A 25,313-nucleotide genomic window follows, 5' to 3' on the forward strand; every position below is an offset into this window, starting at 1 on the left:
CTGATTATTGTATTAGCTTCACTGATAACAATGCCCTACTTGTCTTTGGTGGTTGGGTGCCACCACTTGACTCCTGGAATGCTGAGGTCCAGTTTTTCCCATTGCATTTAATACTTCCAATTAAGCCGGGCGTGGTGGCGCACGTTTGTTATCCCCACACTTGGGAGGCGGAGACAGGAGGATCGCACAGGTTCGAAGCCAGCCATGCTGGCTTAAGAGACCCTGTTTCCAAATAAAAAAGTATAAAATAGGTCTGGGAGTGTATCCCGGAGGTAGAAGGGCTTCCAGGAACCCCAGTACCACCAAAAAATAAATAAATAAAAATACTTCCAATTAAGTGACTATAGTTCCCATTGTAAGTTCTGGCTCACAAAAAATAACAATCATGATACTCTTCTAAGGTACTTTTCCCACTTAATACAAATCTGTTTCTGAAAGTAGTCTATATTCTCTCAATTTAGGTAAGTTTTATATGAGAAATACACTTAAACATTCAATCTCCTTAAATCTTTGAATAATTTCTTCTGTATTAAACCAAGGAATATCAGGCATCTCCAACTCAGTCACAGTAGCCCATTTTTTTATCCATGTTACAGTCAACCAAAGAGTTGTTGTTTTTTGTGTGTGAGATAATGTGGAGTAAACCTGGACATGCTCTAGAGACTTCTAAGCTAGTTTTACCCCTACCCCCATTCTATTTTAGTTTTAATTTTGAAACATAGTCTTGATAAGTTACTTTGTACTGGCCTCCAACCTGTGATCATTCTGTCTCAGCCTCCCAAGTACTAAATTTACAGGTATATACCACTGCACATTAAATATCCCCCTTTCTGATTCCATGAGATGCAACATTAAATGTAGAATCTCTGTTTAGGTGTCCCATTCATTTCCACAAATGTGTCTTTGGATTTGTTTGTTCTGGAGTGTAATACATTTCTTTGTACATCTGATAATATACCTCACTTTTTTAAGTCTTTTGGGACTTGAGTCTAGTTATAGGTTAGAAGCAAAGATGGTTGTGGAGTTGGGTCCTCAGGACAATCAGCAATTTGTACTACCTGGCAACTGCCTCTGGGAAAACCATTACCATTTTATCATGCAACTCAAGTGATATATATTTTGGAAAGGAGTGTAAAAGCCAATCCTATTGAGTGTGAATAGGCTACTGGATTTAGGGAAGCCCCTTCTGCTAGCAAAAAAAAAGACATCAGAATTTAAGCAGTTGGTATTGTCAGCATCTTTAGGGTATTTCCATACATGCCCACTTCAATCCTGCAAGATGAGTAGTTAAATAGCCATTGTAATTCATTCAATCCTATGAGGGCTCATGTTCAACTGTTAATTCTGTAGCTATAGGAGAAAAAAAAATTCCCCTAAGGCACACTTAGAAGATTGGAGCTATTTATGCCAAGCTGAATTTGGGAATTTGAATCCCTGAGCTCATCCTTTCTTTTCCTTACTTTGTCCAGAGAAATTAAGAACAACTAACATTGTTATATTCTTAGTTTCCTGCAAATATTCAAAAGTATCTTGAGCATAGTCACTGAGTACCTTGCCTCTTATAAATAGATGATTAAGGGTTTTCAGTGCACATATGTCACATATCTCTATTAATAGTTTCAACAAGGACTATAAATGCTCTCTGTACTATTTGAAGTAGAATGAGTACCATTTTTAAGTCTAACCATATTGTATTAGATAGCCAATACCAAAACCTGAAACCCAATTTTGAAAAGTCATCCTCAAAATTTTTTTTTTCTAGAAACTCCTAGTATAAAATTCTGTATCAAGTTTTCCTAAAGACATAACAAATAGAAGATAATCAGACATTGGAGAGATATAGAAAAATTAGATGATATTTATTAGGGAAATTGCCTTATATGATTATGGGAGCTGAGATTTCACATAGTAGGCTATCTGAAAGCTAGAGAACCAGGGAAGCCATAGTACAGAGCAGTCCAAATCAGAAAATTTCAACCAGGGAAAGCACTGATATAAGTCTGAGAGCTCAAAGGCCAGAGAAGCTGGAAGTCTAGTATCAAAGACATAACAGTAAGGTTGTCTTAGCTATGAGAAAAAAAGAGAGAAAGAGAGAGATGTATTCACTTTTCCTCTGCCTTGATTCTCTATTTATATTTCTAGTCAATTGGATAGTGTTCACTCACCCACACTGACCCTCTCAATCTATAAATTCACATGCCAATCTTTTCCAGAAACACCCTTATAGACACAATAAAATAATTTTTCACTGGTTACCTAGACATCCTTTAATAAACTCAAATTGACACCTAAAGTTAACTATCACAGAGTCTTTGTCTATTTCTTCTCTTGTTTACAGAAAGAAGAAACAATCTTCTTTCCTTTGAACAATATAGTTTTTTATTGGATTGCTTTTTGTTCATTAAGAACCAGTCGAACCATATTTTATGGTTGATTAATAGAGAATATTTGATGAATGGTATGTGTATTCATAAATTTAATGAGAAAAATTTTTATAATTTTTTTAAAAAACAAAAATTGTTGGAAACATATCCCCCCATCCTATAGAAAAGGTAACTAAAATGATTTCTAGACTTGATAGCTCAAATAATATGTAGTCAATAGACTAAAGATGAAACTGACTATCTGAAAAACTTTATTTACCACTTGAATGTCTTGGTGATAGCATAGGATGCTTCAGTGACCTTTCTGAGTGTCCCATGCAGGAGCAAACAGGAAGGTTGCCCGTACATAATTATACAGCTTCAGCTTGTAGGACTCTAAGGACAGGTCCATGTAGATCTCAGTAACTGCAGATCAGGAGGGTAGGAGGAAATTAGAAGTGTTAGTCTAAAAAGCTGTAGCTAGACTCTTCAGAAAGCTGGAATGTCTGAATACCAACAATGTTAGACCATCATCTTCCATTGAAACATAAAATTTATCTCAACAGCCAACCCCCTCAATCCCCTTTAAAATCAAAGTTAATCAAATTGTTGTTGTTTTTGTCAGTTTTTTACAAAACATCATTGGTATTTGAGGATTAAGCCTGGTTATGTACAGAAGTGAAACAAGAGTAGTAATCGATCTCATTGGTCATTTTAAGATTGCTTTACTGGACACCTCCATATGAAATATCAAGTTGGAGCCCAGTATGGTGGCACAGCTTGTAATCCCCACGCTTGGGAGACAGAGACAGGAGGATTGCACAGGTTCGAAGCCAGCCTCACTGGCTTAAGAGACCATGTTTCTAAATAATATAAAATAGGTCTGTGAGTATAGCCCTGGAGGTAGAAGGGTTTCCAGGAACCCCAGTACCACAAAACAAAAAAAGTAAAAAAGAAAAAAAGAAATATCAGGTTAGAATTTAGAAAACTCTTTGAAATTAAGAAGGCAAGACATGAATTTACTATCAGAGAATTTGCAATATCTATAGACTTGGGTGAATCTGGGTAAATTTGCAGAGCCTATAGATTTGGGTGAATTTCTTTCTTCTTGGATTCCCCAAGAGTTCCTAAGATTCCTGGGATTGATGGAAAGAGACTTCCCTCCTCATCTATAAGGCTTGGAACACTATGAGCCTTTTATAGAGCTAGTTTGTTTGTATGTTTGTTTGTTTGTTTGTTCAAGATAATTTTGTAAGCATTGGCTTCACAAAGCCAATCCTCAATCTTTAATTAGATTTTATGAAAATCATTTCTCATTATGTTACAGCCACAGCCTTATAAAGATAGCCAGTATTTCCAGTTTTACCATTATAAGAAGAACAGGTTTTTTTTTTTGTTGGGTTGTTTTTTTTTTTTTTTTTTTTTGGTGGTACTGGGGTTCCTGGAAACCCTTCTACCTCCGGGATACACTCCCAGACTCCTTTTTATACTTTACTTGCAAACAGGGTCTCTTAAGCCAGCATAGCTAGCTTTGAAACTGTGTGATCCTCCTGTCTCTGCCTCCCAAGTGCGGAGATTACAAACCTGTGCCATCACACGCGGCTAAGAACAGATTATTGAACTTATGAAAATAACTATATTGCCATGAAAATAAGAATACTCAATAGTTTTCAAATTATAGAGAGATAAGTCAAAGAGAAAACACAAAAGTCTCTTTTATTCTTATAAAGTAATCTACTGATTATTGCCAAGTACACATGATTTAGGAGAACAGAAAGGAGTTCCATTAATTCAGAATAGTAAACTTTTAAACAAAACCATAGTCATCTCAAATCAGTTCATTCAGTAACTCACTCACTTAATCAGTTGGAAATTTCATGAGCCAAACAGCTTCTTCTCCACTTGAGTTCTAGAAATCCTTACTGAGTTAAGTAATATCATCTCCAAGTTAATTAAGTAATGCCATCATGAAACATTCTCACTTGTAGCTGATTGGAATTTTTTTTTTTTAGGAAAGAAACAGAGTAAAATACTAACTGCCTATAGTTAAAAAATATCCATTTGTAAACACTTTGTGAGAGTTATGAGAGTTAATTATATAAATGATATAATTGATAAAAAATTTGATTATCAAAATGTCTGCACATGAGCATGCAATATTTCAAATAATAACTAGAATTATGACTAAAAACATTATACCAAGAATGTATATTGTACAGCAAGGACATTGTTAAATTACTTGGGATTTCATATAATTTTTGAATTACTTTCATTATAATATTTAGCTATACAGATATAAACTAGACAAGGTTAAAGCATTTCTCCTCACTTGGCAGTATTTTTTCATGAAATTAAACCTATCAATCAAATAAGCCAAATTATTTTTAGCATTTTATTTACAAGGTAAAAGAAAAAAAAATAAATCTTTTGTGATTTTCCCTTATCCTTCTGGGAACTGTCAAGATAGGTTGAGAACAAGATTTTATGTAGAATTTGATTTGGACAAGGCAGTATTGTCAAAAATGTAAAACACTTTAGTGCTTTTAGAGGCAAAAAGTCTCAGTTCTCTTAAATAATCAAAGACATGATAAAGGTTAATATAAACTATAAGCAATTATTCAAAGAAGACCCAAAATCTTAATGTTCTAGTCTGATTACGTAAAAAAGGTCTTTCACAATTAAGAGGAATTACAATTCAAGAAAACCTTTTTACTTTTTAATAGAAAAAAATAAGTTCTAGTTTTTCATTATTACAATATTGGTTTCCTAAAACAAAACAAAAATAGACAACTTTATGAATAAATCTAGTTAATTTGACCAGCTTGACCACCTATAAAATACTTTTTTTCTGCGAACTTTCTACTTTTTTATGTTCATTTCTACTTTTTCTTTTTTCATTCTCAATTATTTCACTTTATATAAATATACTTTCTCTTTTAACAAAAATATGTCCTTCATTCCCTCTATACTTTAAGCATATCTTAATTTCTTCGTATATTCTCCACAAGAAGTTATTTCTGCTCATACTTATTATTTCTAATGTTTCAATTATAGATATTTAGTATATTTTTAGCTGTTCACAATCTTTAACAGAGAAAACTAGTAAGTAGATGATTGTGAATTGTCTTTAATTTACTAGTGTTCTGTAGCTGACAACAAGTTTTCTGAATACACCATCTCACAATTCCTATAGGTTTATACATTCTAATAATATAGTTTTCATGTCACAAAAATGACATGCTTATTAACAGGTACAAATATCCTTAGTCTCTTTGTAAAAATGTGAAGCCTGAAGCATATATCTATAGTAGTCAAATATTATGTCAAAGTTTATCTTACCATTTAGTGAATATCTATTACTTAATTTGAAACCTAAAAGTTGTAAGTTACTAAAAAGACACTTAAAATTAGTTTAATGAAATACTGTAAATCAAAAAAAAGCTAGCCATGCCAGGTGTGGTGGCGCACGCTTGTAATCCCTGCTCTTGGGAGGCAGAGACAGGAGGATCACGCAGGTTCGAAGACAGCCTTGCTGGTTTAAGGGTCCCTGTTTCCAAATAAAAATATAAAATAGGTCTGGGAGTGTAGCCCAGAGGTAGAAGGGTTTCCAGGAACCCCAGTACCACCACAATAAAAAAAAAAAGAAAGAAAAATGAAAAGAAAAGAAAAAAGGTAGCCATCATTTCAAGTTATTTCCCTGCTATCCATTTTCAAAGTACCTGGGTATTAGCCTTGCATCCCAAAAGCAAAATGCTGAAAAGATAAACACGTTTTGTTTTTGAGTTTTATTGCTGTCCTTGATGTAATTGACATAACTGACATCAAGCAACTTTTGCATCATCTTTCTTTGTACGTTTATTCTGAGTTCAATTTTATAATTTAAACATCTAGTATATTATCTTATTCAACTAGTAAACCCAGGTAGAGTAAAAATAAGTGCTCAAATTATACTAATACCTCAATAAAAAGATGTTTTTATTAAGCAAACAGCAATAAAATAGTCTTAATTGCCAAAAATATGGCCAAGTACTGTAACCTTGCAAAACATTTAAGTTAGAATTTAATTTAGATTCTATTTTATAGCCAGATGTGGTGACACATGCTTGTAATCCCAGTACTTTGGAGACTGAGACAGGAAAATTGCAGATTTGCAGCCAGCCGCAGCTACTTAGTGAGGCCCTCTGCAACTTGGACCTTGTTTCAAAATAAAGAATAACAAATAAGACTGGGGCTGTAGCTATGAGGTAAAATCTTCCTTGGTTCGATCCCTAGTACTAAAACAATTTATAACGTAAATCTGGTAATACCATCTAGAGACATATCTTTATCACATGCACATAAATATATAAGTATACATACAGATGCCCAGAGATTTTATAGCTTCCATTGTAAACTATCTGTAATCTATGACTCAGACAACAATGTAACACACTTTTTGCTTTATTTCATTTATATATACACTTATGTATGAATATATATGTATATTCATATATATTCATACACACACACACACACACACACACACACACACACACACTGAATTGGGTATTGAATTCAGAGGTATTCTACTATCAATGTATACCCCAACCCTATATTGTTTTTGTATTTGAAAACAGAATCTCACTAAGTTGCAGAGAGCCCCAGTAAGTTGCTGAGGCTGACCTAGAACCTGCAATTCTTTTCTCTCTCTCTTCTCTCTTCTCTCTTCTCTCTTCTCCCTTCTCCCTTCTCCCTTCTCCCTTCTCCCTTCTCCCTTCTCCCTTCTCCCTTCTCCCTTCTCCCTTCTCCCTTCTCCCTTCTCTCTCCTCTCCTCTCCTCTCCTCTCCTCTCCTCTCCTCTCCTCTCCTCTCCTCTCCTCTCCTCTCCTCTTCTCTTCTCTTCTCTTCTCTTCTCTCTCTCTCTCTCTCTCTCTCTCTCTCTCTCTCTCTCTGGAGTACTAGGGTTACAAGTGTGTACCACCATGCCCAGTTCACTTCATATTTTTACACATACTGTTTTTCAACAGCTGGGACAATTGAAGATGACTTCCTCAAAATGAGGAATAAAACTTTTTTCCAATATTTTTAAAGGAAATTTTAAGATTTTCTTTTGTCCAGATAGGTAATCCTTGGAAGAGAATAACTATATCTGCATGAAATATTCAGTCTATTTTCAATGACAGCTGCTTTGGGGGGTCACTGCATCTCTTGGAAGCCACAATGAATGTAGAAGTTCTAACATTGAAGTGACTAAGGGGCTGAAATAGAAAGGAAAATGTTCTGGCTATGTAAAAAAAAAATAAAGGAAAGGGGTTTGAAGGCACAAATATTCAAGGCTCCAAAGAAACTGAAGGGGATATTGCAGGAGATAAATCAAGGAAGGAGGAGTAGAAGCAGTACAAGTGGTCCTGGTCTGGGGGGAGCTTCAGTTTCCCAAGGAAACAACTAAAGTTACAATTTATCCTCAGAAAATTTATGACAAGAAGAAAGGGAGTATATAAAGTTGATGGAGCATATAGTCATCAGAGATTTAAAACAGAGGTTTCAGTTGACAGATAATTTACCATGAGAGAAAGAGAAAATAAAATAGCAAAGAAAAGACCCATAAATACCCAGGTAATTTTCTAGTCCTAGGAATGAGGAAGCAATCTCCTACTTGATAAGAAGAGTTGAGAAGAACAATTTCCAGCCCAGCAGGTACTTTTCAAAAGAAGACTTGGAGTCTATCACAACTTCTTACAAACACAGAAACCTAGGACTAGAATCCAACCTATGTACATTTGGGTTTTAACTCAGATTTTAAAGTATGTCAAAATCTTATGAATCAAACTTTATTCTAATGGTACCTTAACAGACTATCATCTGCAAAACTGTGTTAGGTCAATCACCAATTGATCTATCAGCAATCATCTAGTAGTGAAAATAAAGAATTAAAGATTTCCATGACATCCTGCACAAAATGTCTAGGGATCTAAAGATGAATTCGATCTTACCCAAGTCACAGTGCCAACACTATTAAAGAAAAAAATTATCCATGGCTTTTGTCACAAATTTGAATATAGAGAGGAATTAAGCTCAGTCTGAATATAATAAGAAAAAGTATGACTATGTTGCCAAGGATCAGGATATGAGTTATTGGATGAAAGATGGCTAAAAGGGAAGAATAAATAATAAAAGGACAACCAATTGTTGCCAAAGATAGGCTGAAATGGTCAGTTATAACCTGAGGGATGATGGTAGATTATGAACTTCATCATAATATCTTCATATATGGAGTCAGGGGTTGGAAGATTCAGAATAAACTGACTAAATATTACCCTTACTAAAACTGGGCCCTTAGAGGACATGACCAAAGAAGGAACTAGAAAGGGTTCTGAAGCCTGACCAAAGTTTAGACAAGTCAAAAATTGTCAATGAAAAGAAACAGTAGGACTCTAAACTCCCAGGGTAATATAAATATGATAGTATGGAGATATCTCAGATGAATAGCTAATTGAACAACATATGTTTAAAGCAAGAAAGGAAATATTAGATTTTCATTCACAATAGTATTTGGCAGGGAGAACTTCCTCTCACAATGTTATGTGACAAGAACCTGTCTCATTTTGCTAAAGGGATATGAAACATTATTCGTTCACCATTTGTGTTTATGCACAACAAAAATTGACTTGATGAGATTGTTAGCACACAATGCTGCAGGCAGGTGTGTAAACAAAGAGGATTGGGAGCAAATAGAATGTAATAAAATTAGTTTGGTGTATTAAATTTAAAATGAAAATGCGTAGCAATTATGAGTAATATGGTAAAGTTGTATTCTTATCAATAAAATTATGAGCCATGAAGTTCCTATTGTGTCTTGATTTTGCATATGTAAAAAGAACCCAAGTTAGTGATTAAAAAAAGAGCCTATTAAAAATGCAGTTAGGATCACAATTTAGAATTTACAAGTTTGATATGTTCCAGGTTCAGTGATCATGGCTGAGGAGCAATTAATGAGGTGCACTATGCAAATACAAGTGTGTGTGTGTGTGTGTGTGTGTGTGTGTGTGTGTGTTTCCATGTTATTTGAAGGCATATATTTTCAAAATCAAATAATATGTAATAATAGTTGGGTTTAGCTATGTTTGAATTCTTATATTTTTTAAAAAAATTTTATTGGTGCGTGTTGTCATACATCTTAATGGAGTAAAATATGGTAGAGGCATACATACACACATCACTCATTTAGCCCTTCCCCAATTCCTACTCCCTCCACCTCCCTCTTTCTCCTGTTTGGCTTACTGATTGATATGTTAATGAATGTACATTAGGGTGTTTCCCTCTTGCCCCTCCCATCCCTCTCATTTTGGCCACCTTATTTGCTTATCTAATAATTTTAGTAAAGTTATCACTATCCATTTTACTCATATTTTTCATAAAATTTTATGACATTATCAGTTTAAAGTGTATTCTTCTTAGATCCAGACAGTAGGTAATATTTACTTTCTTCTGTTGTCTGGAAGAATTTCTATAGCATTGTTGTTTATTCCTGAAAATTATTTGGTAGAATTTAGTCCTACAGCCATATGAACATGCAGTTTTCCTTTAGGGGTGCTTTTAATTACACATTTGATTAACTTAATATATATGGAATTATATTCATTTTTAATAAAATATGATCAATTCTGATTTCTGGGAATTTGTATTTTTTAAACTTGATGCCAAATTTATTGGCATAACATTTTTCAAAAATGTTCATTGTTATTTCAATATCTGTAGAGTCTGTTGATAGCACGTGTCTCATTCCTCACATCAATAATTGGGTCTTTGGTGGTACTGGGGTTCCTGGAAGCCCTTCTACCTCTGGGCTACACGCCCAGATCTGTTTTATACTTTTATATTTTTGGAAACAGGGTCTCTTAAGCCAGCGTGACAGGCTTTGAAACTGCACGTCCCAAGCGTGGGGATTATAAGCATGCGCCACCACGCCTGGCTTTCTTCTTCTTTTTTAATCTTGATTAACCTGTCTGAAGGAATGTCAATTTATTGGTCATTCCAAAGGACTAGCATTTGGTTTTACTGTTCTCTTTTTTATTTTGTTTGATATTTTTTCCTGCTTATTTTTAGCCTAATTTGCTTCTTTCTTTCCAATCTTGCTTTGAGATTAGTTTGCTCTTTTTTTTCTATTTTTATATAGGATTTAGATAATTTATCTGAGCCATTCTTCTTTTCTAAGTAAACATATGACGTATGATGTATATTATATGTTAACATTTCTTTTTTTGTAGTGGAAATTAAATTGAATGCATGATCATTATACCTCTGAGCTAAACCCCCTATTTTATTTATTTTGAAACAAGGTCTTTCTGTTGGTAAGGGCTTTACTAAGTTTCTGGAGCTATCCTGGAACCTGAAATTCTCCTGTCTTAGCTTCCCACACATACTGAGAACACAAGTGTGTATCACGACACCTGTCAATACATTTGTTTTTAATCTCTGCACTGCATACTTCATACAGATTTTGTTTGTTCTGTTTCAGTTTCATTCAGTTCAAAATATTTTCCTAATAACTTCTTTAATTTTTTCTCGAACACATGGCCTATTTATTCATTAATGTGCTATTTACTTCTAAATTCTTTGAACAATTTCCACATCTTTCTAATACACCTTTATTGTCATCTGTGAACATATTTTGTATAATTTCAGTGTCCTTAAATATATTGAGGCTTTGCCACTCAAACTATGTTTTGTCTTGCTCAAATGTTCTGAATGTACCTGAAAAGAATATGTGTTATGTTTTGTTGGGTAGGGAGTTCCATAAATGTCAGTTAGATTAAGTTATTGATAGTGTTATTAGTATCATCTATATTTACAATTTTCTATTTACCTCTTCTTACATTTACTGAGGGATAAATATTTAACTATCTAATTATATTTTGTGCCTACTTCTTTTCACTTTCATCGACTTTTGCTTCACTTATTGTAAAATATATTTGGTACATACACATTTAGGAGAGTTGTGCTCTCTCTGACAAGTTGACACTATTATTAAATGCTTATGTTAGGTGATGTTAACTTATTACTTCAGCTTTATTTTGATTAGTAATAAATACTTTATCTTTTACTTTTCTTCTATAATTCATCCTGTATCATTATGTTAAAAATGAATTCTTCATTGATAGCTGTATAAAATTATCTGTTACCGCCTAAGAAACTGCTCTGAAATTTGGTGGCTTAAAACATTTATTATCTCATACATTCTATGGTTCAGGAATTATGGAGTAGTTTAATGAGATGGTTAGTTTTTGTGTCTCTTTAATTTTGTTATTTCTATTGTTATCATCCATAAATTCGTATTTTCTCTTGCTATTCCTTATTTATGCTTTTAGGAATCTCCACACTGATCTCCATAGCAGCTGAATGTCCATTTTTTCCCCCACACATTGATCCAGCTAGTTGATGGACACACAAACTTGGCCAATAAATGCGCACACTATCCCCAACCTTGCAGAAATTTCAGGAACTGTTTGGTCTACTACTTTTTCATGTTTCTTTCTCCAGTCTAGCCCAGTTCTCCATTTCTTTTTCCAGAAGTTGTGAAGCTTCTCCAGGAGCTTGACAATGATTTGAAAACTGCCTCCTGATCCTAACCTGGAGAAATCATGAGGCCCACATCTATGCTTTTCTTTCTCTCAAATGTATTGTCCTGTGTTGCCCTTGTCCCATATCAGAAAATGTCCATCATGAGTGGTGGATGAATATAGTTCACCCTACAAATGTAGGGTAAAAGCTTTAATTCTTTGGATTTCAAAGTTCTATGATGAGAAGATTGTACAGAGGTCACCTCAAGTTATAGAAAATGAGTTTTTTTTTTTTACTTTTTATTTCTTAGTATCATCACCATTTCATTACAAGTTTATATTTCTTCATATTTTGATATCAATCATAGTCATATTTTTAAACATATGATAACTAATTTTGCCAATGGAAGCCTCTTCAGGCTGTTATATATGTTTTATTAGATAGGCCCCTACCAATTTTTGATCTTTTTTTTGTGTGTGTGGGTCTGGGGATGGAACCCAGGGACATTCGACCTCCAAGCTACACCCCCTGCCCTATTTTTTATTCTTTATTTTGAAACTGGGTCTCACTGAGTTTCAGAGGGCCTCACTAAGTAGCTGAGGCTGTTTGCGAACTGCGATCCTCCAGTATCAGCCTCCCGAATGCTGGGATTACAAGCGTGCGCCACCATGCCTGGCTTCTTGATCATTTTGAAAGCGTACTTGTTTCATGGCACAACATAAACATGGCCTAACTTCATATTACTTCCCAATACATGAAATCAGCAATTTATTGTATGTTTGTTTTGTTTTCTTCTTGTTATTGTTCCTATCTTCTTTATTTTTTATTCTTATTTTTTATTGGTGTATTGTAGCCATACATCTTAATGTAGTACAAGTAATAGAGTCATACATGCACACATCACTCATTTAGCCTTTCCTCAATTTCCATCCCATTCCCTCTCCTCCCTCCTTCCAATGTTTGGCTTAGTGATTAACTTTGATTTGTTTGTGATGTACATCAATTTCCCTATTTACCCCTCTCATTCTCCTGAGTTAGATCACCTTATTTGCTCATCTATGGTTTCTTCTTTGTCTAGAGTTTCTCCTATGACTTTTTTTCTCCCTAGCTTCTGCATCTTATGGAGAGCATCCTATTTTTTACATTTTGTGACTGACTTCTCTCACTTAGCATAATGTTCTCCTGTTCCATCTATTTCCCTTTAAACGACAAAATTGCGTTCTTCTTTACGGCTGAGTAAAATTCCATTGTGTACATATCCCAGTCATGTAATCCATTCATCTGTTGAACATATTGGCTGGTTTCATAGTTTAGCAATTGTGAATTATCCAGCTATGAACATAGATACACATGCATTAGTTTGGTAGTTTGATTTCTATTTCTATACCCAGAAGTGTTATTGCTGGATTATATCATAGGTTCCCCCCACCCCCATTCTTCTCAGGATCCTCCATACTGTTTTCCAAGGCAGTTGCACTAATTTGCAATCCACCAACAATGAATTAGAGTTTCCATTTCTCCACATTCTTGCCAGCATTTGCTGTTGTTTGTGTTTTTAATGATTGCCATTCTAATTGGAATTAGGGATGGAAGGAACAGACCTCAACATCATAAAGGAAGTCTACAATAGGCCCACAGCCAACATCATATTAAGTGGGGGAAAACCGCAAGAAAATTTCTCTAAAAACAGGAATTTGACAAGGATGTCCATTATCACATTTTTTAATGTATTACTTGAGACTCTAGCCCTAGCAATAAGGCTAGAGAAGGAAATCAATGGAGTACAAATAGGAAAAGAATAACTAAAACTTTCTCTATTTTAAGATTACATACTAAGAAGACCCAAAACACTCAAAAAGCTTACAGAACTGATCAACAAATTCAGAAAAGTCTCTGGATACAAATTCCATCTTAAAAAATCAGAAGCTTTCCTGATCGCCAACCATGAGTCCACTGAAGAAAGAAACCTCAAAAACATTTCCACTCAGGATATCCCACAAAAAAGTACTTAGGAATAAACTTAACCAAGGAGGTAAAAGACCTCTACAAAAAAAAATTATAAAACATTGAAAAAGAGAAATCAAAGAAGACTTTAGAAGACAGATTATTCCATATTCTCGAATAAGTAGAATAAATATCATTAAACTGACCATTCTTCCAAAAAGAACTAGAGATCCAATGTAATATATATTAATTTACCAAGGTCTTTTTTTTTTTTGTGGTTCTGAGGTTCCTGGAAGTCCTTCTACCTCCGGGCCACACTCCAAGACCTATTTTTATATATATTTTTTTATTTGGAAACAGGGTCTCTTAAGCCACGCGTTGGCTTAGAACCTGCGCGATCCCCGTCTCCGCCTACCAAGTGCGGGGATTACAAGCGTGCGCCACCACGCCAGGCCTGTCATTTCTTAAAGATATAGAAAAATTAGTCATTAAATTCATTTGGAACAACAAAAGACCCAGAATACCCAAAGTAGTTCTCAGCAACAAGAACCATGCCAACTATTCCTCCCATGGAGGAATAATGTCTATAATATACAAAGAACTCAAGAAACTTACCACTAAGAAAACAGATAACCCAATGAAAAACTGGGAAAGTGAACTAAATAGACACGTCACAAAGAAGAAATTCAAGTGGCCAATAAATATATACAACGTTCAACATCATTAGCAATCACAGAGATACAAATCAAAGTACCATTTCTTTTATCTTTCTTTCTTTTTTTTTTTTTTTTTTTTTTTTACTTTCCTGGACCTAAGTGTGAGATATAATTCTCTGTGTGATATAGGGAGGAGGTTTGGGTAGTTTTATTATCTTTCTTGTATTGTGAGATACTTCAATGTAATTTGTTTAATGTATGACATATATTTTGATCTCTCTTCTGATTTTCTTTATAATTATTTATTCATTAAATTTTATTCTGATTTGAGCTTTTATTTTTTAGCCCATTCTGCTTTCCCTGTGAGTTATTTTTAACAGTTATATATTACTGGAACTTATGCTATTGTCTGTCTCATAGTTGTACTGAGGGTATGCATCATAGAATAATGAATTGTGCTGAGTATTGCTCTAAGTGGACTTAGGAGGATTATAATTTAGAGAATTCAGATATTCGAATTTAGGTGGCCACCATTATTCCATAAGTACTTCAGCATTTCTTTCTTTGCCAGTGCTAGAATTGGTTCTTTTTTCTTTCTTTCTCTCTCTCTCTCTCTCTCTCTCTCTCTCTCTCTCTCTCTCTCTCTCACTCTCTCTCTCTTTTTTTTTTTTATTGGTACTGAATATTGAATCCAAGAACATTTTACCTCTGAGTTACACTTCCAGCTTATTATTTTAAACAGGGTCTTACTAAGTTGCTCAAGGTCTAAGTTGATATTGGTGGCTTTGAACCTGTGGTCCTGTTGTCTCAGTCTCCCAAATACTGGGATTACAGGTATGTACCATCACACCCAGCTAGAGTTGTATCTTGAAGTTGTGTTTTTTCACTTTTGCATTATTGCAGAAAGAACTGCAGAATTGCCTCTAAAAGCATTATTTTGAACACTTCTTGTACTATTTGGAATATTCTATATTATTCCATTCCTCATGTGTTTTGTGTGTGTGTGTGTATATATATATATATATATATATATATATATATATATATATATATATATAAATGTGTGTGTATAATATAATATGCATTTCTATAATAGATTTGTAATTCTTACAAGTGAATAAGAAAAGTAAAAATAATCTTTGAGAAGGATATGGCTGGAGGAAATAGAGAGTTAATACTGAAAATATTTTATTTTCTTTTCAGAATTCTTTCATTCTTAATGAATGTTAAGGCTTTTTCTAATTCCTAATATTATCTGCTATAATTTATATGAGTTCATAAATTCTTGTATGGATTCATTTAACAGATGTTCTTTGCCAGCTACCTCCTAGGTGTATTTCTAAGGGTCTACGGTACAGACATGATTTACCTCCTGACGTTCCTCCTTGCACATAAATGCTTCATTCTAAAGATGCACCTGGGTAGATCCATTACACAATTCAGCATGGTACTATTTTCTTTCTGTTGATTTTAGACAAAGTATGATTGACAGATATGTTTATACATCATAATCATTATTCAATAATCTAAATTAACTTTTTTTTTTTTTTTTGGTGTGGTACAGGGGTTCCTAGAAACCCTTCTACCTCCGGGCTACACTCCCAGACCTATTTTATATTTTTGAAACAGGGTCTCTTACGCCAGCGCGGCTGGCTTCGAAACTGCGCGATTCTCCTGTCTCCGCCTCCCAAGTGAGGGGATTACAAGCGTGCGCCACCACGCCCGGCTTAAATTAACTATTTTAAATAGCCAAACTTTCGTAGTATATCAAACAAATCAATGTAAACATGCCTCTCCAAAGTTTGTACCGATTTAGTAATAAACACTTGAAAAATTATTAAAGAAATTTAATTCAGAAGTTTTAAAATACATACTTAGAATTATCTTAAACCTTAACTTCTTCTTAGTTCAGATTCTCATTGAAAGTTTTCAAATGTCACTTACTGTAAGATAAATATTAGGTCCATGCTTTTTATTTCTTTTATTTTTATTACAATATAACGGGAGATGTAAATGTCTTAATGTAATATCTTGTTGGTGACAGTTGACACGTCTGAATTTCTTTTATATTTTTTTCTGTTTCTAATGGAAGGAAGGCCTGTTTGTTCTTACAGTACAATTATAAATTTTTATTTTTCATAAATAATTGTAAGGCTTGCTTTTGTTTTGGAATTATTCTACATCAGAATATACCACTGCATTGACCTTATGTTAAAGTAGCTGTGCCATATGATAAATAATACATATAATGATATATGTCAACATTATATATGAAATTAAAAATGAGTAATTTTTAGTTCAAGTACTCTGAAATTTTGTAAATACTACATATATATGCTATATATTATATATGAATGTTATTTAATATAAAATATATTACTATATTAAATGTAGCATATAAAAATATATTATATAAATAGGTTACCTATATTATGTTATGTTACATATTATATAAATATAATGTGGCATATTATATTTATATAATGTATTTTTTGGGGTGGTACTGGGGTTCCTGGAAACCCTTCTACCTCAGGGCTACACTCCTAGACCTAATATATATATATTTTATTTTTTTTTATTTTTATTTTTTTTTAAACGGGGTCTCTTAAGGCAGCGAGGCTGGCTTCAAACCCACGCGATCCTCCAGTTTCCACCTCCCAAGTACGGGGATTACAAGTGTGCGCCACCACGCCTGGCTGTATCATGTGTTATATTTATATATGGTACATTAAATTTATTAATATATGCTATATATAAAATTTCATTTAAAATTGTTATTAACACCATACCTCTTTTTCATAGGAGAGAATGTTTAAATTTCCTCAAATGAAAAACATTTTCCAAATACTGGATAAAATGAGATGCTTGCGAAAACGTTCTACAGTGTCATTCTTGGGAGTTCTTGTCATTTTTCTCCTATTTATGAACTTATACTTTGAAGATAGCTATGTTCTGGTAAGTTTTGGAGGTTAATTATATATTTTCTTTAAATAAGGCCTAAGTCAATCTATAATTAGTCCAACTGTAACCTAAATTCAATCTTAGGCTGGGTGATAGCTTTAACTTGAATAAAATGATAACATCTATATCTTTTATTAACTTTTTATTAATGCATTGTAGTCACACATCTTCATGGAGTACAAGATGGTGGAAGCATACATGCACCCATCACCCAATTAGCCCTTACCCAATTTCCTTTTGCTAGTAGTGATATATTGTCATCATCATCATGCTATTTTAATTTATGTTGCAATAATTTTAATGCTGTATATACTGTGCTTCATATATGTATATCTAATTACAAATAAATTAGCTGCCATCTCTGCGCTAAATTAGTACTATATAAAACCTTTAAAATCATATATTCTGGACTTAACTTTTAAATATATAGAAAAAACAAAATATTATTTCTTGCTGTATTTACTCTTACATATTATTTAAATTTTCAAAACACTGTTATCTAGCTAAGGATGCTATTTAATTGTGCTATTGGTTAAGTAATATCTTATTACAGTGTGTGGTATTTGTTTTGGAATTTGAATAGCCTTAAATGGCCAATATATGTACTTAAATTCACCGGAAATACCAAAGGATAATAATATTATGTGGAAATTTCAGTAGTTAAAAAGAGATACATAGCTAGGTGAATAACACATGCCTGTAATCCCAGTACTTGGGAGGTTGAGATAGGAGAATTGCAAATTCAAGGTCAGGCTTAGCCATTTAAAAGACCCTCAGCAACGTAGCAAAACCTCATTTCAAAGTAAAAATAAAAAAGGGATGATAGTGTATCTCAAAATTAGAATGTCTCTGGATTTAATCCCCAATACAATGAGATATGATAAAAATGAATAGATTATATATGAATATATTTTTGTGAAATATACAATATTAAAGAGTATTTTAATTGTGATAAATCCTTTTATTGGTTTTAATAATTTTTCTTATAATTATAAATATATCATTTTATAATTCATGGTAATGTTGATATTATTATTTATTCAATTTTTCTACATTTTATTTTGAATTCAGGTTATAATATCTACCCTAATCTTCATTTATTATTGCTATTCACATATTTTACAAAATCAGAACCTTTTTGCTCAAAGAGACTAAACTTGTTTATCTCAAGCAAGCCTAATCTAAGTTTTATAGTATTTTAGCACAAAAGATTATGATAATAATCACAAAGAGAATTTCCCAATAAAGTATCATTAAGCATCATTTGATAATTACCTACTTTTTTCCAAATACTATGCTAGGTCAATCATATGATCTTACATAGTACATATTCTCCTAGTAAGTCAACTTTATATACATCTTTCTTCCTTTAGTTCTGTTCTTGAAGGTGAAATTCTACCATACATAATCAATTCACAATAATTGAGATTGCAGATTGACAGGATTTGATTAGTCATGACTTACACAAACATAGAAAACTAGAAAATCTAAATAAGGACGCACATTGGAATTTTTTTTTTTTAGTATTAACTTTAGGTTTTAAGATGTAAGGACAATAAAGGGTCAATATGATCTAGCTGGTTCTTGTTAGAATTTAAGATTATAAAGAAGGGATTCTCTTAATAATGATTAAATTTCATAATGAAACTTTATTTCTTGCATCTCTTGCTGCTTGTGAAAGCAAATGAAACTTTATAAGTCAAGTCTTGGCTATGTGATATATGATATTTGTATTAAATGACATTTTACAATTATGAATGTCAAGTGAAATTTATATCTGTCATTTCAACAAGCACCAAAGATCATTATATGCAACAAATGCCTTTGTGTCTTCTTTAAATTCACAATATAATATTGAATAAATAGTACAGTATATATCCAAAAGAAAAATCAAATGCTATATTTCCATTTTGTAAATTTTTACATAGTCCTATCTAAATATTGATCCTAGCCTCCTAATGTAAAACTGGTTTAAGGAAGTAGCTCTTCTATTAAAGAGACTTTTTCAATGAAATTTCTCTGACTGTATTATGCATACATTAGTCAAATTTGCAAATCATTTCATCTGCAGAGATGCGATTGCTTTGTAGATTTATGATTATCTTAAAATACTTATGTTAACTTGGAAATAGTAAGTGAAAATGACCATTAAATACCAGTACTCTCTTTTATTGTAAATTTAAGGATAGCATTTTTATTATTTAAGTTGCACTACTTATTAAATGATTTCTAAGTAAATTTAATTTTAATCCAATTTTTTTTGGTACTGGGGTTCCTGGAAACCCTTCTATCTCCGGGCTACACTCCCAGACCTATTTCATATTTTTATTTGGAAACAGAGTCTCTTAAGCCAGTGAAGCTGGCTTTGAACCTGCACAATCCTCCTGTCTCACCTCCCAAGCACGGGGATTACAAGCGTGTGCCACCACGCCCAGCTTAATCCAAATTTTATGTCAAGGCTTAATAATAAAGATTTGAAAGATTCTTCAAACATTAATATTCAATTTTATTAAATTATTCCTCTAAAATTTATAATATCTATGGGACATTTTCCCTGTATAAGAATATAATTTACTTTTTAAAGCATTTCGTCCTTTTTATAATTTATCTGTTGATTTGTTTTTGATAAGTTTATCTAACTTCAGTTACTATCTTGCCTTTATAATAAGATAATGATGAAATTTTCTAATCGTAGACCCTTATTATATTACCTTTTTTGTTTTTTTATATTACTAATAAATAATACTTAGATTTCAGAGAAAATCAGATGAAAAATTAAGCAGTACTGTCTTTGGAATTACTTACCACATTCTATTTTGCTCTTTTTTCTAGAAAATTCAATTGTGGCCTAAAATTCTAAGCACATTTACAGTTTCATGTATTTGTTTGTATATTAAAGACATATGTGACTTTTCACTGGAAAGGATGCTGAGCTCAGTAGAAGAGACAAATGCAAGTAGGAGAGATGCTGCATGCCCAATCAACTTAGCCTCTTGGCTGTGCGCATCTTCAAAGTAGCCACTAGGGTATATATTTAGTCTGTAGCTAGTTCATTGAATTGCATTCCCATCCAGAAAATGATTGTCATAAAACTTTGTCTTATTACTGAGAAACACACTATAGCATAGTGACTACAGAAAGAAGGTTCCCAGGGAGAGCTTGACTTTTCAGTTAGATGCCTCTGAAATCAACTGATGAGGCTGACTCAGGTGAAAGTTGCATTATTTATTTATGCTGCAACGTGTACAGAAGCATATTCTTGAGAATTTAATTAAGAACTTTTATATCAGTTTCATTTTGTTTTATATTGTTATGTTCTCTAATAAGTATGAATGCGTATACCATCTTATTCAGAAAAGGTCTAGATTTTTACATTTTTCAGGTTAGAAAAATTCTTGAAGAGATACTAATTTATGCAGTTTCTTTAGGATTTAACATGACATAAAAATAGATAGTAAAATAAATTTATTACTGTGACTACTGTGATTTTGATTGAAGTTTCTTCTGTACCCTATTGATTACATACACTATGTATGATGCTAAACTGAGTCCCTAGTTATTTCTTAGCAATTGTAATTTCATTTATTTTAAATCTTTAATGATTTTTATAGTTTTTGTGGCAGAAACACATAAAAATATTTATATGTAAATAACAAACTAATCAGAACTCTGGATATTACATCAGTGTATTTGTAAGAAATCTAATATCAAAGGTTAATTTCAGATGTTTTTAAAGTCTCTAGCTTTTGCAGATGGCAAACACATTACAAATCTTGTGAAAGACCAAAGTGTTTTTCTTTTTTTTTTTAAATTTTTATTGGTACATTGTAGTCATACATCTTAATGGAGTGCAAGATAATGGAGGCATATATGCACATATCACCCAATTAGCTCTTACCCAATATTTGCTCCATTCCTTCCTCCTCCCCCCTTCTCAGGTTTGGCTTAGTGACTGACATTAATATGTTTGTCAATGTACATCATGAACATTAGAGAATTCCCCTCTCCCCCCTCCCATCCCCTCAGTTAGGTCACCTTATTTGCTCATATATATTATCTCCTTCTTAGTCTAGAATTCCTCCTATGACCCATTTTCTTCTTAGCTTTTTCATACTAGGGAGAGCATCCAATTTCTTATTTTGGGGGATTGACTAATTTCACTTAGCATAATGTTCTCCAGTTCCATCCATTTTCCTTTAAATGACAAAATTGTGTTCTTTATGGCTGAGTAAAATTCCATTGTGTACATATCCCAGTTTTGTAATCCATTCACCTGTTAATGTTAATGTTATGTTAATCTTGGTTGGTTCCATAGTTTGTCAATTGTGAATTTTGCAACTATGAACATAGATACTCATACATTAGTTTAGTAGTTTGGTTTCTATTCTTTTGGGTAGATACCCAGAAATGGTATTGCTGGATCACATGGTAAGTATGTTCCGATTCTTCTGGGGATTCTTTATACTGTTTTCCAAAGTGGTTGCACTAATTTGCATTTCCACCAACACTGTATTAGAGTTCTTACACCTCCACCTCCTCACCAGCATTTGCTATTTGTGTTTTGAATGAATTCCATTCTAGTTGGAGTTAGGTGAAATCTCAAGGTAGTTTTGATTTGCATTTCTCTGCTTGCTAATGATGTTGAGCATTTTTTCATGCATTTATTGATCATTTGAATTTCTTCTTTTGTGAAGTGTCTATTTAGCTCACTTGCCCATTTTTGATTGGGTTATTTGTTTTATTAGTGCTAAGTTTCTTGAATTCTCTGTATATTCTAGATATTAGTCCTCTATTGGAGGAGTAGATGACAAAAATCTTCTCCCATTCTCTTGGCTCTTGGTGAGGTTCTTGAGTTTCCTTTGCTGTACAGAAGCTCTTTAGTTTAAATCAATCCCATGTATTGATCCAGCTTCTAGTTTCATGTGCCTTTGGGGTCTTGTTTAGAATGTTTTTACCTGTGCCTATGTGTTGCACTGTTGGACCTATTCAAGGAACCTCAAGGTCTCTGGTCAATCAAAAAAGACCTAAGAAAATGGAAAGATTTTCCATATTCATGGATAGGCAGAATAAATATCATCAAAATAGCCATACTTCCAAAAGTGATCTACAGATTCAAAGCAATACCCATTAAATTACTAAGGTCATTCCTTACAGTCCTAGAAAAATCAATCTTTAAATTCATTTGGAACAATAAAAAAAAAAACCCACAGAATATCGAAAGTAGTTCTTAACAACAAAAAACATGGAGGAGAAATCACAATAATTGACTTTAAAGTATACTACAAAGCCATAGTAATAAAAAACAGCATGGTACTGGCACCAGAAATGGATACATAGACCAATGGAGCAGAATAGAAGACTCAGAAACAAATCCACACACTTATAGACAATGGATTTTTGACAAAGGGGCCAAAAACATACACTGGAAAAAGATAGCATGTTCAACAAAAAGTGTTAGAAAAACTGGTTAACCATATATAGAAAAATGGAAATAAACCACAGTTTCTCACCCTGCACAAGAGTTATTTCAAGATGGATCAGAGACTTGGAAATTAGACAAAAGTGTTATTCTTTATCCATATTATTAAGACAATACAAAATATAAATATATACTAAGAAAGACCATATATAGGTTCACAAACACAATTAGATAGCAGGGAAGATTTGGAATGAAACCTGTTTTTTGTTTGTTTGTTTGTTTGTTTGTTTGTTTTGTTTTACTGGGGTTCCTGGAAGCCCTTCTACCTCCGGGCTAAACTCCCAGACCTGTTTTTACATTTTTATTTGGAAACAGGGTCTCCTAAGCACAGGCTTCAAACCCGTTCGATCCTCCTGTCTCTGCCTCCCAAGCGCAGGGATTACAAGCGTGAGCCACCACGCCCAGCTGAAACCTGTTTTAATAAGGACCTTGATTTAATATTGAAAGACTTTGTAAATCTCCATCATACTTCATTACTTTCTATTTTTTATTTAGAAGAAATTCCAGTCTGATGGCATACCTTAAAATTTAAACTAAGAATCTTTTTATTTTTTAGTGACACAAAGTATTTAATGTTGCTATCAAAGTAAAACTCATGTTCGAGTCTTATTCTCTTTTAGAACCAAGATTTAAAGTTTTATTGACCACAGACTAATATCAAGATCAAAATCATTTAATACATTTAATTTGTCTGCTCTTTTCATGGTTTGCACATGATTGGCCTCATAGACGATATTCATATTAAAATAGATCTACATATCAACACACAGTATTGTATGTGTACATGTAGCATAAAATAATTTCTTCCTAATTTATTTGCCCCAAATCATTGAGTAACAAATTACATATACAAGCCAAACAAGTATTTTCTTAGTAATGCATAACCAGTAAAGGTTTGATCAAATTATGATTTAAAAATCAAAATCTACCATTCAACATACTCAAAGAAAGGAAAGTGTTGAGGTGATTAATGCCTAATGGGATATATTTTTACCTGAATTTAAATGTTTTTCTAAATATAAATCTTTCTGTAGATTTAATGGTATGAAAACTCTACCACCAAATCACCACATAGATAAGTGTTCTTAAATAAAAAAGGGCCAGACTTCATCTCTAGTAGACTAACACACACATGCACACACACGCGCGCGGGGACATATATATTGTTATAAGAGAGACTAGATCAAGGTCTGAGCACTTGGTCAAGATTCCCTGACTTGGTACAAATGTATCCTAACTGAGATTATTTGAGGACATTTGAAAAAAAGCACTACAACCTCACAAAGACTATGGATAGTCATTATCACGAGCTTTCAATTTTAGAGTCCAATAAATGACTGATTAAAATGATCTAATTAATAAATTATCCAAAACCCTATGATTGTGTCCACTGCTGCCTAGTTCTAATTAATTTTTGAAGTTTTACTTTCACAGAAATTATATGTGGTCTTCTATTTGACAGGGCTGGAGGAAGAGTAAATACATTAATATCACTTGAATTTGGGGAATTTGGTGGGAATTAGTTTCAGCTGAAATTCTAAAATAGATTACCATCATAAAATCCTTAATTATTGTAAGGGAACTTGAATTTGACATGAAGGTAGTGGGAATTTTCGCACAGAGATTTGTTTATCCAGAGGATGCCAGTATCAGTGCATGCTGTAGAAAGTCAAATGAGCTGTGAAATAAAGACTGTGATGCAATAGAGAGAACCTGGAGGTGGGAAATCAGGAGAGCAGTGGTGCTCTTCAGTTCACGGGTCCAGAAATACTGTTCCATATTATTGATGGTTCTGATATCTTCATTGTGTAAGAAGAAATTTTAATACATGACTGTCTACTGTTTATTTATTGCCTCCTTTCTTGACCTATAGGAGGGTGACAAGCAGCTAGTAAGGGAAACATCCACACATCAGCTGAATTCAGAACGCTATGTTCACACTTTCAAGGATTTATCTAATTTCTCAGGGGCCATTAATGTCACCTATCGCTACCTAGCTGCCACACCTTTACAGAGAAAACGTAAGTAGCCTTAACCTCCAAAATCAAGCATACGTAAAATATGCTGCATGGAAAAATGGCAAATTATTTTATTTGTATGGTAATAAAAGTTAACAGATTTAATCATATTATATATACTTTGAGAAGGAATTTAATTTTTCTTCAAAATTTGCAATTTTTCACTGACCAAATTCCATTAATAATAAAAATTAAGATGCCTAATTTTAAAGTGAATGTTTAAACATTTTGTGGTATACCAGTATAGAGACGATCTGTGGAATAGTATAGGAGACAAGTAAAAATTAACTTACTTTAAATGTATTTTTTAACTTTAATTTTGTATTCGTGCATTATAATGATACATCTTAATG

The 25,313-nt window shown here is 33.0% G+C and overlaps 1 protein-coding gene across 1 annotated transcript in view; it reads left to right on the forward strand.

Moving 5' to 3' along the window:
* The window catches only part of MGAT4C (MGAT4 family member C), a gene marked incomplete at its 3' end in the record, with an annotated part of 82,651 nt that overhangs the window by 51,975 nt on the left and 5,363 nt on the right, over window positions 1-25,313 (forward strand). The window contains exons 2-3 of the mRNA XM_080705494.1: window positions 17,305-17,457; window positions 24,816-24,963. Of these exons, the coding sequence (XP_080561620.1) occupies window positions 17,311-17,457; window positions 24,816-24,963 (295 nt within the window). The 5' untranslated portion in view covers window positions 17,305-17,310. The remainder of the gene's footprint in view (window positions 1-17,304; window positions 17,458-24,815; window positions 24,964-25,313) is intronic.

This window comes from Muscardinus avellanarius (genome assembly GCF_963383645.1).
Source record: "Muscardinus avellanarius genome assembly, chromosome: 11".
Classification (NCBI taxonomy): domain Eukaryota; kingdom Metazoa; phylum Chordata; class Mammalia; order Rodentia; family Gliridae; genus Muscardinus; species Muscardinus avellanarius.